The 13,643-nt window shown below is 36.6% G+C and overlaps 1 protein-coding gene across 1 annotated transcript in view; it reads right to left on the bottom strand.

Moving 5' to 3' along the window:
* The window catches only part of ppp3cb (protein phosphatase 3, catalytic subunit, beta isozyme), a 47,994-nt gene that overhangs the window by 7,353 nt on the left and 26,998 nt on the right, over positions 1 to 13,643 (bottom strand). The window contains exons 3-12 of the mRNA XM_084429568.1: positions 13,334 to 13,534; positions 9,875 to 9,999; positions 9,645 to 9,756; positions 7,518 to 7,663; positions 5,879 to 6,018; positions 3,356 to 3,433; positions 2,524 to 2,618; positions 983 to 1,108; positions 491 to 565; positions 127 to 211 (exon numbers count right to left, since the gene is read on the bottom strand). Coding sequence (XP_084285694.1) covers positions 127 to 211; positions 491 to 565; positions 983 to 1,108; positions 2,524 to 2,618; positions 3,356 to 3,433; positions 5,879 to 6,018; positions 7,518 to 7,663; positions 9,645 to 9,756; positions 9,875 to 9,999; positions 13,334 to 13,534 — 1,183 coding nt within the window. The remainder of the gene's footprint in view (positions 1 to 126; positions 212 to 490; positions 566 to 982; positions 1,109 to 2,523; positions 2,619 to 3,355; positions 3,434 to 5,878; positions 6,019 to 7,517; positions 7,664 to 9,644; positions 9,757 to 9,874; positions 10,000 to 13,333; positions 13,535 to 13,643) is intronic.

Below are 13,643 nucleotides of genomic sequence, written 5' to 3'. Positions count from 1 at the left end.
AGTTAATCATAACAACAGTGTGTCTCAGGCCATGCAAACACAAACATATTGCTGTATTATTAAAAATAAATGATGTTGTAAACATCCAAACCACAAACATGTGTTCCCAACCCCTTCTAGACTCACCGCAGAACTGAGAACATTTTGGCCATTTTGCCGATGGCACGGATCTTGTTTCTGATGACCTCTTTACGGGCAGCTGCAGCATTAGCTGAGAGAAACCAGGAAACAGGCTTATAATTCATAAACAGCACACTGAAGCTGAATATTCTGTACAAGAATTTAAAATGAAACAATCTTTAGATGTCTAAAAAAAAATTAAAGCTACAGTGCGCAACAATATACTGAAGTATCCACGATTGACAGAGAATGCCAAAAACTGGACAATAGGTTCATTTTAGTTGCCATTTGGTCATATCTGACACTTAAAATTAGGTGAAATAATTTTAAAAGTCTAGACATGTGTGTTTCTGAAAACCCTGGGCCTCACCATCAAAGATCTCATCTCCATCCATAAGCTCGTCATCAGAGCAGATGCTGAGGACATTCACCAACATCTCTGTCACTGTGGAGGCGTTAAAGGTCAAAAAGGCAAGATCTCGTGACATTTTAGCATAAACTATGAACAATTACATTAACAACAACAAAAACATAAAGTGTCACTGTAACATTTATACACCAGCTAAACTCGATCTTTTAATCTCCATCTCTATCAATTGACTTTATTATGAGGTAAAATCAAAAAAAGTTTGACCTGATAGTTTTACTTGTTGAGACAGAAAAGATGAAATACAGTTCGTATCAGACCTATTCCATCTTCTTTGCTTTAACAAGTTGAGACAACACAGCAGAGGATCCACTTTCCCTCACACACCCAGAATGAATAAAAAGTAAGGAATCTGTGTAACCACAAAGACTGTGTCTCCTGGCAGAATCATGATGTCTCCTGCTGTTTACCAACACTGTGTTTCCTCTTTCCCACCTTTCTCTCCAACAAACGGAAGCGACCAGGTGAAGACGTCCATGAAGTTGGGCAGCCAGTACGGATGTGGCGAGCAGTTGAACTGCCGTATGTTCATTACGTTGTTCTCGTATTTGAGCACGGCCGCTGCGGAGAGGCATTAAGGCAGTTACATTCACACATTACATGTTTATTCTAATTTATATAAAAATGTATCTACATTTATAATTGATAATGTTTGCAAACAATGAACCAGACTATTTAAATGTTGAGCAAGCAATCTCATTGAGCCATGCGAAACTGATGTGATTGCTTGTAGTTTGCATATACACTGAACAAAATTATAAACGCAACACTTTTGTTTTTACCCCCATTTTTCATGAGCTGAACTCAAAGATCTAAGACTTTTTCCATGTACACAAAAGGCCTATTTCTCTCAAATATTGTTTACAAATCTGTCTAAATCTGTGTTAGTGAGCACTTCTCCTTTGCCGAGATAATCCATCCACCTCACAGGTGTGGCATATCAAGATGCTGATTAGACAGCATGAATATTGCACAGGTGTGCCTTATGCTGGCCACAATAAAAGGCCACTCTAAAATGTGCTACCTGAACTCTAAAATTAACCTGTGTTCGTTGTCCATAACATACGCCTGCCCGTACTATAACCCCACCGCCACCATGGGCCACTCGATCCACAACGTTGACATCAGCAAACTGCTCGCCCACACGATGCCATACGCGCTGTCTGCAGTCTGCCCTGTACAGTGAAAACTGGGATTCATCTGTGAAGAGAACACCTCTCCAAAGTGCCAGACGCCATCGAATGTAAGCATTTGTCCACTCAAGTCGGTTACGACGACGAACTGCAGTCAGGTCGAGACCCCGTTGAGGACGACGAGCATGCAAATGAGCTTCCCTGAGATGTTTTTGACAGTTTGTGCAGAAATTCTTTGGTTATGCAAACCGATTGTTGCAGCAGCTGTCCGGGTGGCTGGTCTCAGATGATCTTGGAGGTGAAGATGCTGGATGGGGAGGTCCTGGGCTGGTGTGGTTACACGTGGTCTGCAGTTGTGAGGCCGGTTGGATGTACTACCAAATTCTCTGAAACGCCTTTGGAGACGGCTTACGGTGGAGAAATGACCACTCAATTCATGGGCAACAGCTCTGGTGGACATTCCTGCAGTCAGCATGGCAATTGCACGCTCCCTCAAAACTTGCGACATCTGTGGCATTGTGCTGTGTGATAAAACTGCACATTTTAGAGTGGCCTTTTATTATGGCCAGCCTAAGGCACACCTGTGCAATAATCATGCTGTCTAATCAGCATCTTGATATGCCACACCTGTGAGGTGGATGGATTATCTCGGCAAAGGAGAAGTGCTCACTAACACATATTTAGACAGATTTGTGAACAATATTTGAGAGAAATACCTTTTGTGTACATAGAAAAAGTCTTAGAGCTTTGAGTTCAGCTCATGAAAAATGGGGGCAAAAACAAAAGTGTTGCGTTTATATTATTGTTCAGTGTATATATATATATATATAACTGAATTCAGACCTTTGTTGTTGTAAACGTCCAGGTAGTTTGGAGCAGAAAAGATGGTGATGAGAGAGGGGAAACCTGTGGTCTGACTCTTCCTGTACATACGGTAACTAAAAGTGCAAGAAAAGAGAGAAGAGGTCAAAGATAATTATAGAATGACCATCAGAAACATGATTAGAATTACAGTGGGGTGTTTTCATAAACATCATTAATAAGTACATATTTCTGATAAAACCCTATTCTACAGCAAGTATTTGAAGCCTGGTTAAAAACTTCTTTCAAAGCATAGTCTCAGATCAAAAACAGTCATAATTGTTTTGAAGCCTTTATTCATTATTTCTTTTAAAGAACTTCGCCTTTACTGTGGTAAAGCGTGCAATACAACACAAAATTATTATTATTTTGATTAGACTGTGTAAAATGAACTAATTTACTCAGTGAGCATGCTGTGTGCTGTTGTCGACTGTTGTACTGAGTATTGTAGATTGCTGTGGAGCATTGTAGTGCATTACTGACTGCTGTTTAGATGACTGAGACAATGACTGATAAAAGGGCCTGGGCTTAGGTGAATGTGTGTGCATTGGTGGCATTTCAGATCAATGAACACTACTGTACTGTAATGTATGTGGATTATGGAGAATCAATGTCTCTCTGCGTCTGTCGGTCAGCTGTATCTGCACACTGATCGTCCATCAACACAAACTCAATCCAGACTGTCAATATACTGTGTGTGTGTGTTTTAGGGGTTTTATATCTGTAGGAGGCGAGGAAGAGAGCTGAAGAGAAAAAAACGGTCATGTAGAAAAAGACAGGAAGTCAAAGGTGACGTTGCGTGTTGTTTTCTTACCCTGCGTCCTGCGCCTCATGTGCCCTAATGACCGACAGTAAGTTGTTGGTCTGTAAAAACTCACACACTGCAGGATAGCTGTACAAAATGATTAAACAGACAAAATGAGGCATGGCAAACAATATTTACAGTCATTGATAAATACTGATAAAACAACTCATTTGGCTAAATAACTGGTTAGCTGGTCTGTTTTTGCTAGTTTTTTAGAGGGCTTCCTGTAAGCTAACTATCTAAACCCCAGCTAACAGGGAACGTTTTGGCAAGGTTATCTCGGTTATGAACAAAATTTGATGAAATCAAATGACAAATCAAATCAACATTTAATGTTCTTCCAGTAATATTAATAGAATGTTCATTCCAAATTATATAGTCTGTAAAACGTTTAAAGGTAGCACAAAAACATTTTCTATACATTGTTTGTTCATGGAACATTTTTTCTGAAATGTTTTTTTTTTTGTCATGACCAATAATTTTTTTAACCATTTAAAAAATTGGACATTCTAAACATTCTTAGAAGTTATTTTGTTAGCTAAATACCTGCTTAGCCAGGCTGGGAGACCAGCTAAAACCAGCTAAGATCAGCTCTAGACTGTTTTTTATTTCCAAAAGGATTTTAGTGTGTGTCCAGCTAGCACTTGTGATTTAGATCTAACATCACTTTTGAAACCTCTTCCTCAGTTCACTATGGTCTCATTTGATTATACAACCATCCTGATATTTCTGAGATGCTCAAGAGAGGTTTCAGAAACCATGGAGTGTGTTTTAACCGTTTGCTAGCATGTGTATTATTGTATTGCCACTACGAGCCACCAGGGGGTAGCAGTGATGTAAATGTGCAGCATTCAGTGAAAACCACCATCATTTCCTGCTCAAAATATTTGAAGGGTCTAAATGTGGTCCTAGCAAAGAAATGAAGTCTCAGATGTTGTGTGGTATGATGCCATGTTGAAGACTAATCTTGTATGTTATGTATTATTTAACTTGGCAGTCTTGTCTATTTTTTTTCTAGTCTATACTGGCCTAAAGCGCAGCACACTGACACAACAGCCATCCATTGTGTTTCATTGATTTCAAAGGGTTTCACATAGACAGGGGTTTCATGAGAAGTGAAAACAGCGAGGATTGTGGGTAATAACATTCACACCCAAGGCTCTCATTCACAGGCTGCGCAATGTTAGCTGCATTAGCTTAGCATTAGATATCCATTTTTTCCTCTCTCTCCACATAGATTTTCTCTTAGGGCTGAATCTAATTGGGGATTTTTTTTAAGACAAAATTTGTGATGCCGGTTTAAAATGTGATATTTTGTTTTGTTTTGTTTGTTCGTTCCAGGTTTGCTGTGCTGCTTTGTTGGGCTACACAATTTGGCTAAAATATCATATTGTAATGTGATTGTATATCTCTGACTATACAATATATAATAATTATATTGTTATTATCATCATTAAGAATAAAGAAAATAAGAAATATATTACTATTGTAATACTTTCATTCACTGTAAGATAAAAAAAAAGTAATAATAATTTTTCAGTGCAACAGTAAAATTACAACACTAATATTTATGTCTTAATTTCTTCCTTTTCAAACATTAAACCATCAAATGTTTATTTTGGTGTAAAACTGAAATGCTTCTCCCTTTGTCTGAAGATTCTCCTTTGTTGGCTACAGGTTTAAAAATGCTTCACTTTACAAATGTGCAGCGTATATATTCATTTAATTAAATCGCAGTCTTTGCAATTTGATAATCAAACAACGAAAGTCATATTGTGATTTTATTTCGATTAATCGTTCAGCCCTGTTTTCTATCCTCTCTCCTTTTCCTTTTCCATAATTTCTGTCTTTCTCTCAGGTTCTCACTATATCTCTGAATCTTCATGTCTCAGCGGATCTGGCAGTAGTAGCCAGTTGTCATGGTAACGGCAGAGCGCAGATTCCCGTGGGATTGTGGGGATTCTGTGTTGTGCTGAAGCTGGTCACTGTTGGACTTCTTTACAATTCCAATTAAACTCACTCAGCACTCCAGGCGCTGGACTTTTATCTACACCTTTATTTCACTGTACTTAACCGGTCCTTGAGGAACATTGTTTTGCTAAGTGGTTACTCTTTCATGACTCAGGAGACTTAAAGTGTCAACTCTGTCTCAGATGTTTCTCCTAAAATTTCTTAGGGGAAATATAAAGAGACACAAATGACACAATTGTTGACATACAGCAGTGGTTCTTAAACTCTTTTGGTCACGCCCCCTTTAAACCTTTAAAAAATTCGGTCTCGGATGAATTCATATTGAGATCTCTGACTTTTGATTGTGTACTTTAGGTATCTTGTTAAATCTGAGCACAGCACAGTCTGAGAGATTGTTGAGCTGTCTAGGGAAGCCACATGTGAGGTTACTGGTTATGAGAAGCAGGAGAGACTCCATTTGCTGTCTAGGAGAACTCATTGAGATACTAAAGAGATCTTGATTTCTGCACCTCTTCTATCACTTCTCAAAGCGATCTCCATGAAGAAGGCTGAATGGTTTACCTGTAAAAGTAGGAGCATCCACGGACAGAGTTGTGGCTGAAGTAATCTTGGCTTTTTTCATTGCCGAAGTCCTCCAGCGGGTCGGCCCACAGCAGATCACACATGGGGCCGAATGCTGGCGGCTCCTTGAACCTGTCCAACTGAGAGAGAAAGAGAGAGAGAGAGAGAGAGAGAGAGAGAGAGAGAGAGAGAGAGAGAGAGAGAGAGAGAGAGAGAGAGAGAGAGAGGTCTAGTGTCAACATCACTACAATTTTATATTTGTAAAAATGCTAATAATGTTAATTAATGAACAACATTATTAATATTTAACAATATTTAATATTTTACATTACACTTTTAATACTACTTTTTTATTGCATAGTTATTTTGCTTTTATTTTTGCCCTGTGTTGGTGATAAAAATGTGCCATTCTTTGTCATACAAATAAAGCACTTTAAATTGAAAAAGATAGGGAATAATAGTTTTAAAAACCATGCGCTGCATTTGTGCACAGCCTGAACACTGCTAAGGAAAATACACCAGAAGCATAAGGGGAGATTTAAAGAAGATCCGTCAAACATCTGTTGTCAGAGCTCAGTCTTAAAGGCCCACTGAAGTGCCTTGAAGCGCACAGCATTATTCAATGTGGTGACGTAATTTCGGAAATGACCGATTTCAGCCACAGCTTCAGCGTCTATTTATAATGTAGGGGGCGGAGCTTCAGATTCTAGAGATCATTTGATTGGACAGGAAATCTGATCATTGGCCCATATTGGCGTAAGTGCACGAGACTCTAAGTTTTGAATGCTTATATCTTTTAAATGCAAATTTTTGTCATTGTTTTGCAGCACACTAGCTTATAGATAACTGTAAGGATAACATATTCATACTAAAAAAACATTTTCACAATTTCATGGGAACTTTAAGTTTAAAACATTTCAAATCATCCAGTAATGCTGAATTTTCAGCATCATTACTCCAGTCTTCAGTGTCACATGATCCTTCAGAAATCATTCTAATATGTGACCCTGGATCACAAATCCAGTCACAAGTCGCACGGTGTATGTATAAGTCGCACAATATCCAGTGTATGGGTCAAAATTATTGATTTTTCTTTTATACCAAAAATCATTAGGATATTAAGTAAAGATCATGTTCCATGAAGATATTTTGTAAATTTCCTACCGTGAATATATAAAACATTTATTTTTGTGAGGGAATGCAGCACAATCGCGAACATAAATGAAACTTTAAAGGCGATTTTCTCAATGTTTCGATTTTTTTGCACACTCAGATTCCAGATTTTCAAATAGTTGTATCTCGGCCAAATATTGACCTATCCTAACAAACCATACATCAATGATAAGCTTATTTATCAGCTTTCAGATGCTTTATAAATCTCAATTTCATCAAATTGACCTATGTGACTGGTTTTGTGGTCCAGTGTCACATAATGATGATTTGCTGCTCAAGAAACATTATTACTATTATCAGTGTTTAAAACAGTTGCTGCTTAATAATTTTGTGGAAACCCTGATATTTATATAATTTTTTTTTTTTTAGGATTCTTTGATAAATGTTCAAAAGAACAGTATTTATCAGTCTAAAAGTTACTTTTTATCGATTTAATGCTGAATTTATATATACTAGTCCTGCTCACCCTCTTGATGTCATCTAACGTGTGGATTTCTGGAGACAGGCCGCCATGAACACACAAAAACTGCTGATTCATCAGCGCAGCCAGAGGCAGACAGTCGAACGCATCCATGCACGCATCGTACACCTGCTCCGAGTATTTGATTTTACCTGAAAGAAAGAGAGACAGAGATCACACACCTGCAGAGCATCTGATTTCACCCGAGAGACAGACAGAGAGAGATAAACAAAGATAGCGCAGGAGAAATACAGATGGAAGAGTTTGAAGTAATGTCATTCCAGAGCTCAGAAATGAAGTGAGTGTTTATTTTCTCTGTATGAATCTAATTTGTACATTAAGCTCCTGCATTCATTTACACTTTCAGAGGACACTAAAGGAGTGTGTGTGTGTGTGTGTGTGTGTGTGAGAGAGAGAGACAGACAGTCAGTCTGTGCTGTGTCAATCTCACTGCTCCAAATCTACCAATCTGTTCAGCCACATCTCTGCATCACTCTGCATTATCTCTCCATCTCTCCCTCCATCTTTCTTCACAAATACTCTCACTAATGACATTGGATCAATCAATATGTAAAGTTTCTGCTATGCTGTAGTGTAGTAGTATAAGAATACAAATGTGCTCTGTGTCGAGAATCAATACTGAATGTGATTATTACCTTTTCAAATGTGCGTCACAATAAGTGCATGTTTAATTTAGTTCTATTCTTTTAGAAAAATTACCCCATGAAACCTTTTTTTAAAAAATAATTTTTTTAAACAATGTTATGTATACATTTTTATAATATATTTCATCATTAAAAGAGTTAATGCTCTGTATTAAAATGTTTAATTATTTAATTATATTTATTTTATATATATGAATCATAATATTATATGATTAATATGACAAATATGATATGATAAATATGATACTCAAATTTATTATATAAAAAGTATTATAATTGATTATATTAATAATAATTAATAATAATTTATATTTATTTATTTATATGTATTCTCATAAAATTATTTTAAATATATATATACATTTATTTTATTTATTGTTTTAGAAATTAAAATAATTATTAAAATAATAATAAAAAACAAGATATTTATATAAAAATATTCACATATATAATTTCTTTTATTTTTTAATATATCAGATTTCAGACTTGCTGTAAAGAGGAATATTATTATTTAATAATGACCTAACTTTCAGTTACAAACATAATAATCACAGCATTTTTATTTCTCAAATTAGATATTTATTCATTTAATAATAATAATAATAATTATTATTATTATTATTCATATAATAACTAATTTTAGGTGTATGGTGTGTCCCCATTTAGATAGCACAATAAACATTTGTGTATAAGTGTGTGTGTGTGTGTGTGTGTCCTGGTAAACCCTAAGATATGGGGACAAAATGTCCCCACAAAGCCTGGCAATATCAGACATCCTTGTCCTTTTGGGGATATTTTTTGGTCTCCATGAGGAAAACAGCTTATAAATCATACAGATATTTTTTTGTTTTGTTTACAGGCGCAGTGCACATTAATAAACATAGATGTAACTGTGCCAGAATTAACCAAAAAGGCTATTTTTCATCTGCAGACCCTTGACAGAATAGTAAAAACTCACCCTGATGCTCCTGCCGCCATCTTGCTTTTTTAAAATTATGTTTTTTTAAATGTTTAAAAGTTTTCTGTGATGGGTAGGTTTAGGATAAGGGGAAAGAAAATACAGTTTGTACAGTATAAAAATCATTATGATTATGGAAAGTCCCCATAAAACATGGAAACCCAACGTGTGTGTGTGTGTGTGTGTGTGTGTGTATGTTCTGTCAGTCAGCAGATGGTAAAGGAGGGCACTCACTCCTCCTCACTCCTCTCATCAGGGAAATCACACTCACAGGCTCCCTGGGCCCAACATTAACAGGCAAATTAATTTTCTGCTAATCATACTCCCTCTTTCTCTCTCTGCATCTCTCTTTCTGTCTGACAAGAGACTGCTCCAGAAAAAGACCTCCTTCAGAGGAGATGAGAGGTGAACTGGTGTGTTTATAGGAAATGCATAGTTTTAAACTTTAAATGTAAGTGTAGAGACACCGTAACTGAAGAGACGAAGAGTTTTCCTCATGTCAGTACTCACATTCTTGTTTGAAAGTGAAATATTCAGTCAAATGTCTACATTCATGGTTTCCCCGCAGAAGAAACAGCGTCTTTGGGTAGAGGATTTTCAGCGACCAGAGGTAAAGGACACACTGAAGGAGAGAATATAGATAGAAATAAAGATGCTTTCACAGACCACATCAAGATATCTGGACAAAGATGGTGTGTACTACAAACTAGGGTCCCTAAACAGGGTGAAGGGTGACATACCTCAATACTGAAGTACCCTCGGTCCACATAGTCCCCTAGAAACAGGTACCTCGTTGTTGCAGGAGACCCGCCAACCTCAAATAACTTCATCAGGTCGAAGAACTGTCCGTGGATATCACCACACACTGCAACAACACAAAAAAGATCGGCATTAGCTGAAGGAAACACTAGCGCTTTATAATAGTGAAAAGGTTTTAGCAGAATGATCATTTGAAAAGTTGTAAATATAAATATAGAAAGTAAAATAAAAAATGTATTTATTGAAATGTTCAATAATTTTAACCATATTTAAAATAAATAATTATAATAATGTCATTTGTAGTTACCAGTGTAATTGAAAGGCAGATATAAAACCATTAACCTTAAGAATCTACTGAACAAAGTTTATTAAAAGTACTCAAATATCTAAAAAAGAATGCAAAAAAATAATTTAAAATAATAATAATATCATTGGTATACAGATAGTTATCAGTGTAAATCAAAGGCAGATATTACAACTTGCATCTTAAGTTTCTACTTACAAAGTTAATAAAAAACAAAACTGCATAAACTTAAGGCTAACCATTTAAATGTACAAAAAGTTTAAATGGAGTCAGTTTAAGTGCATATCACTATTAATGAATAATTAAATAGACAGATATGACAACGAGAAAGGGGTTCTTTGCAGTCAGATAGTTATGCCTTTCTATCAGCTTTCAATGGGAAATACAAGTCAACACAGGAAAGAGAATTATGCTTGTAAACTGATTTCATGTGGTCAGGCAAATCAAGCGTCATCCTGAAAGTCCTCTCTTTGTATGTCACCTGCTATGTGTTCAAAGTCACGCAATAATAGTAAGCATTTGTAGTCATATTTGGCCACAATCATGTAAACTCTATGGAGAATTTATTACCTCATTTTAATAGGTCCTATCCAGGACTTGACCTTCACTTTTTTGCTCACCAGCCATTGTGGCTAGTGGTTTTCTAAAGTTACTAGCCACTTAGTTAGCATTTTCACTGGCCACAATTTTGACATTGATACCATGGGGAAAAACTGTCATATAGATATTTTTAATATTATCTCATAATTTGATAACAGGTATATTAGGTTGCTGTCACTTTAAGACCTGACGCACAGATCCATTATACTGTTACACATGCGTTTACTTTCTCAACCTTTTACGTTCACTTAAAACATAACTGACTGTTTATGTGAATACTCGTCAAGATCAGCATTTTGACATTATTTTGTTTGTAGTTTAAGTGAAATAAAAGTGAAAAAGAACTCAATTTAGTACTGAGAGGCGGCTTTATGTGCGCGCACTTTGGGTGTGAGCACAAAATCTGCGGGAATGAGTACAATTATGCGCAGTACGTGCAATCCCACGCCGAAATTCAAGCCCTGCAACACCAACAATATTCATCCGGAGCAAATGAAACGAGTGAGTGAGGAAAGGAGGGTTTGTGTGTAACTCGGTGTCGGAGAGGTGAGAGAGAGAGAGAGAAAGAGCAGCTGGTATCTATTCTGTGGAAAATGAGTATCGAAAGTGTTGTCTCGATATGTATTGAAAAATCTATATTTTTGACAACACTACATTACACTTAGTTTATTATTTTAGATGCCTTTTTAAAAGGCTACAACTGAAAAATGTATATATTATACTGTATTTAAATTTTAAACCATCAAAGTGTCTAGTAGGAGTGACTGTGTTACACGCCACTGCTGAAATAATGTCAAGCCCTATTAGCAACATTAGCAAATCTGAATGGTTCCTGCATTTAATACATGTGTGATGTGCGAAATATGGTTGTTTTGTGTCTGACTATGGTAACAAAATGAAATAGTTGCAGCCATCCAACAACAAAAAAAAGCTGTGTACATGCTCATAGAAAGATCACCATCCTGACTGAGAGTGTGTGTGTGTGTGTGTGTATCTGAGAAAAAGACAAAGATGGAGAAAGATAGCAGAAGATATGGTGAGTGTTGTGTTACATCTAATGAAGACATCTAATTGGAGCTATTCTCATGTGAGTGTGTGTTCCCAATGGGAGGTCAAAGGGTTAAAGGCCACGAGGTCTGGAATGCCTGAAAGCACACAAAGCTAACCATCTCTTTCTCTCTGTAATGGGTTCCAGGGAATTAAATCAGTTATCCAGCGAGCCATTAATTTTTAATGACCCCTGTGTGTGAAATTCACTAGGCCACCAGCTGATGAGGGTTCAGAAATGCATGCTGGGAGAGAGGGAGAGGTTCGGTCTCAGGTGTGAGGCCAACGCGAGCGGGGAAAGGTCCCGTGTTTCGCCTCTCGGCCTGCTAAATGACGGTTTCTTCATGGCTGAGGAGCAATGTCTTTGTCCCGTGTCAGACCTGCTAAACCTCGCTTTGACTCATGGGAAATTAAAGTCACTATAGGTGCGGTTCATTATCTCACCTCTCCTAACAATATCATTTATTCTCTAATGTCATCTCAGCCTGTATTTTCAAAGTTTTTCTGCTTAGGTGAGAGATGTATCTTTTTTTTTCAGTTATAAAATTCATATGTAGTGTAATTCTGTCTCACCACAGAGAATTACATAAATATGTGCATGTGCATATCAAACTCCCTGTTGTTAGTCTCTAGAGATGTATTTTGTACATATTCATATTACAGTATGCTTATACTTGTGAATGTATCTTTTAATCCTCTGACACGTGAATTATTCAATCTCAAAGGACAAAATTTTCTATTTTTACTCTAAAACATGAATAAAAATGTTTTTTTTGTTTGTTTTTTTTTAGTTACACATCTGTCCACTGCAATAGAACATAAAGGTAATATTCAGCCATGTTGAATTTGTTGTCACACTACCGTTTAAAAGTTTGGGGTCTCTTATGAAGTCTCTTATGCTCTCCAAGGCTTTATTTATTTGATCAAAAATACAGTCATATTTAAAAATATAAAAAATATTTTTCTATTGTAATATATTTTAATATGTAATTTATTCATGTGATGACAAAGCTGTATTTTCAGCATCATTACTCCAGTCTTCAGTGTCACATGATCCTTCAGAAATTATTCTAATATGCTGATTTGCTGCTCAAGAAACATTTAATACTATTATCAGTGTTTAAAACAGTTGTGCTGCTTAATAATTTTGTGGAAACCGTGATCCACTAACATTAAAAAGTTTGGGGTGAGTAAGAATAAAAAAAGAAAGAAAGAAATTAATACTTTTATTGACCAAGGACGCATTAAACTGATCAAAAGTGGAATAAATTACATTTCAAAACACATTTTTGATCAAATAAATGAAGCCGTGGTAAGCATTAGAGACAAAATCTGAATTATTCCAAACTTTTGACCTATAGTTTATGTATTTGATATTAGTTTATTTAGAGATAAAAATAACCTTCAGTGATCATATATGTATAATAGAATAACAATATATGTTTTTATCAACAGATCATGCCCTCTTTTCTAGGTAGAGATGAGCAACCTGTGACGGGCGCCTCTATGTCCAGCATGGTCTTCTCCTGGCGCAGGATGGCGCCCCCCTCGTTGATGATGCGCAGGGCGACGGGCTCCTCCACGCGACCCTCTTTAGTGAGGTGAGCCTTCAGCAGGTCCACACGCGGTTTCCCCTCACTGTCGAACACCTCTCGCATGTTCAACCTGTGGCTCAGCGGAAACGGCACCGCTGCCGAGAGAGAAAGAGAAGAACCTAGTAAATGGTGTAGAAAACCAAGAGGGAACAAGATTACAAAAAACATCCATTGTATAGAGACACATCCAGAATGCTGATTGCT

This window comes from Rutilus rutilus (genome assembly GCF_951802725.1).
Source record: "Rutilus rutilus genome assembly, chromosome: 14".
NCBI classification, from domain to species: domain Eukaryota; kingdom Metazoa; phylum Chordata; class Actinopteri; order Cypriniformes; family Leuciscidae; genus Rutilus; species Rutilus rutilus.
The sequence above is the reverse complement of the archived record's forward strand: the minus strand, read 5'-3'. Positions and strand labels throughout refer to the sequence as shown.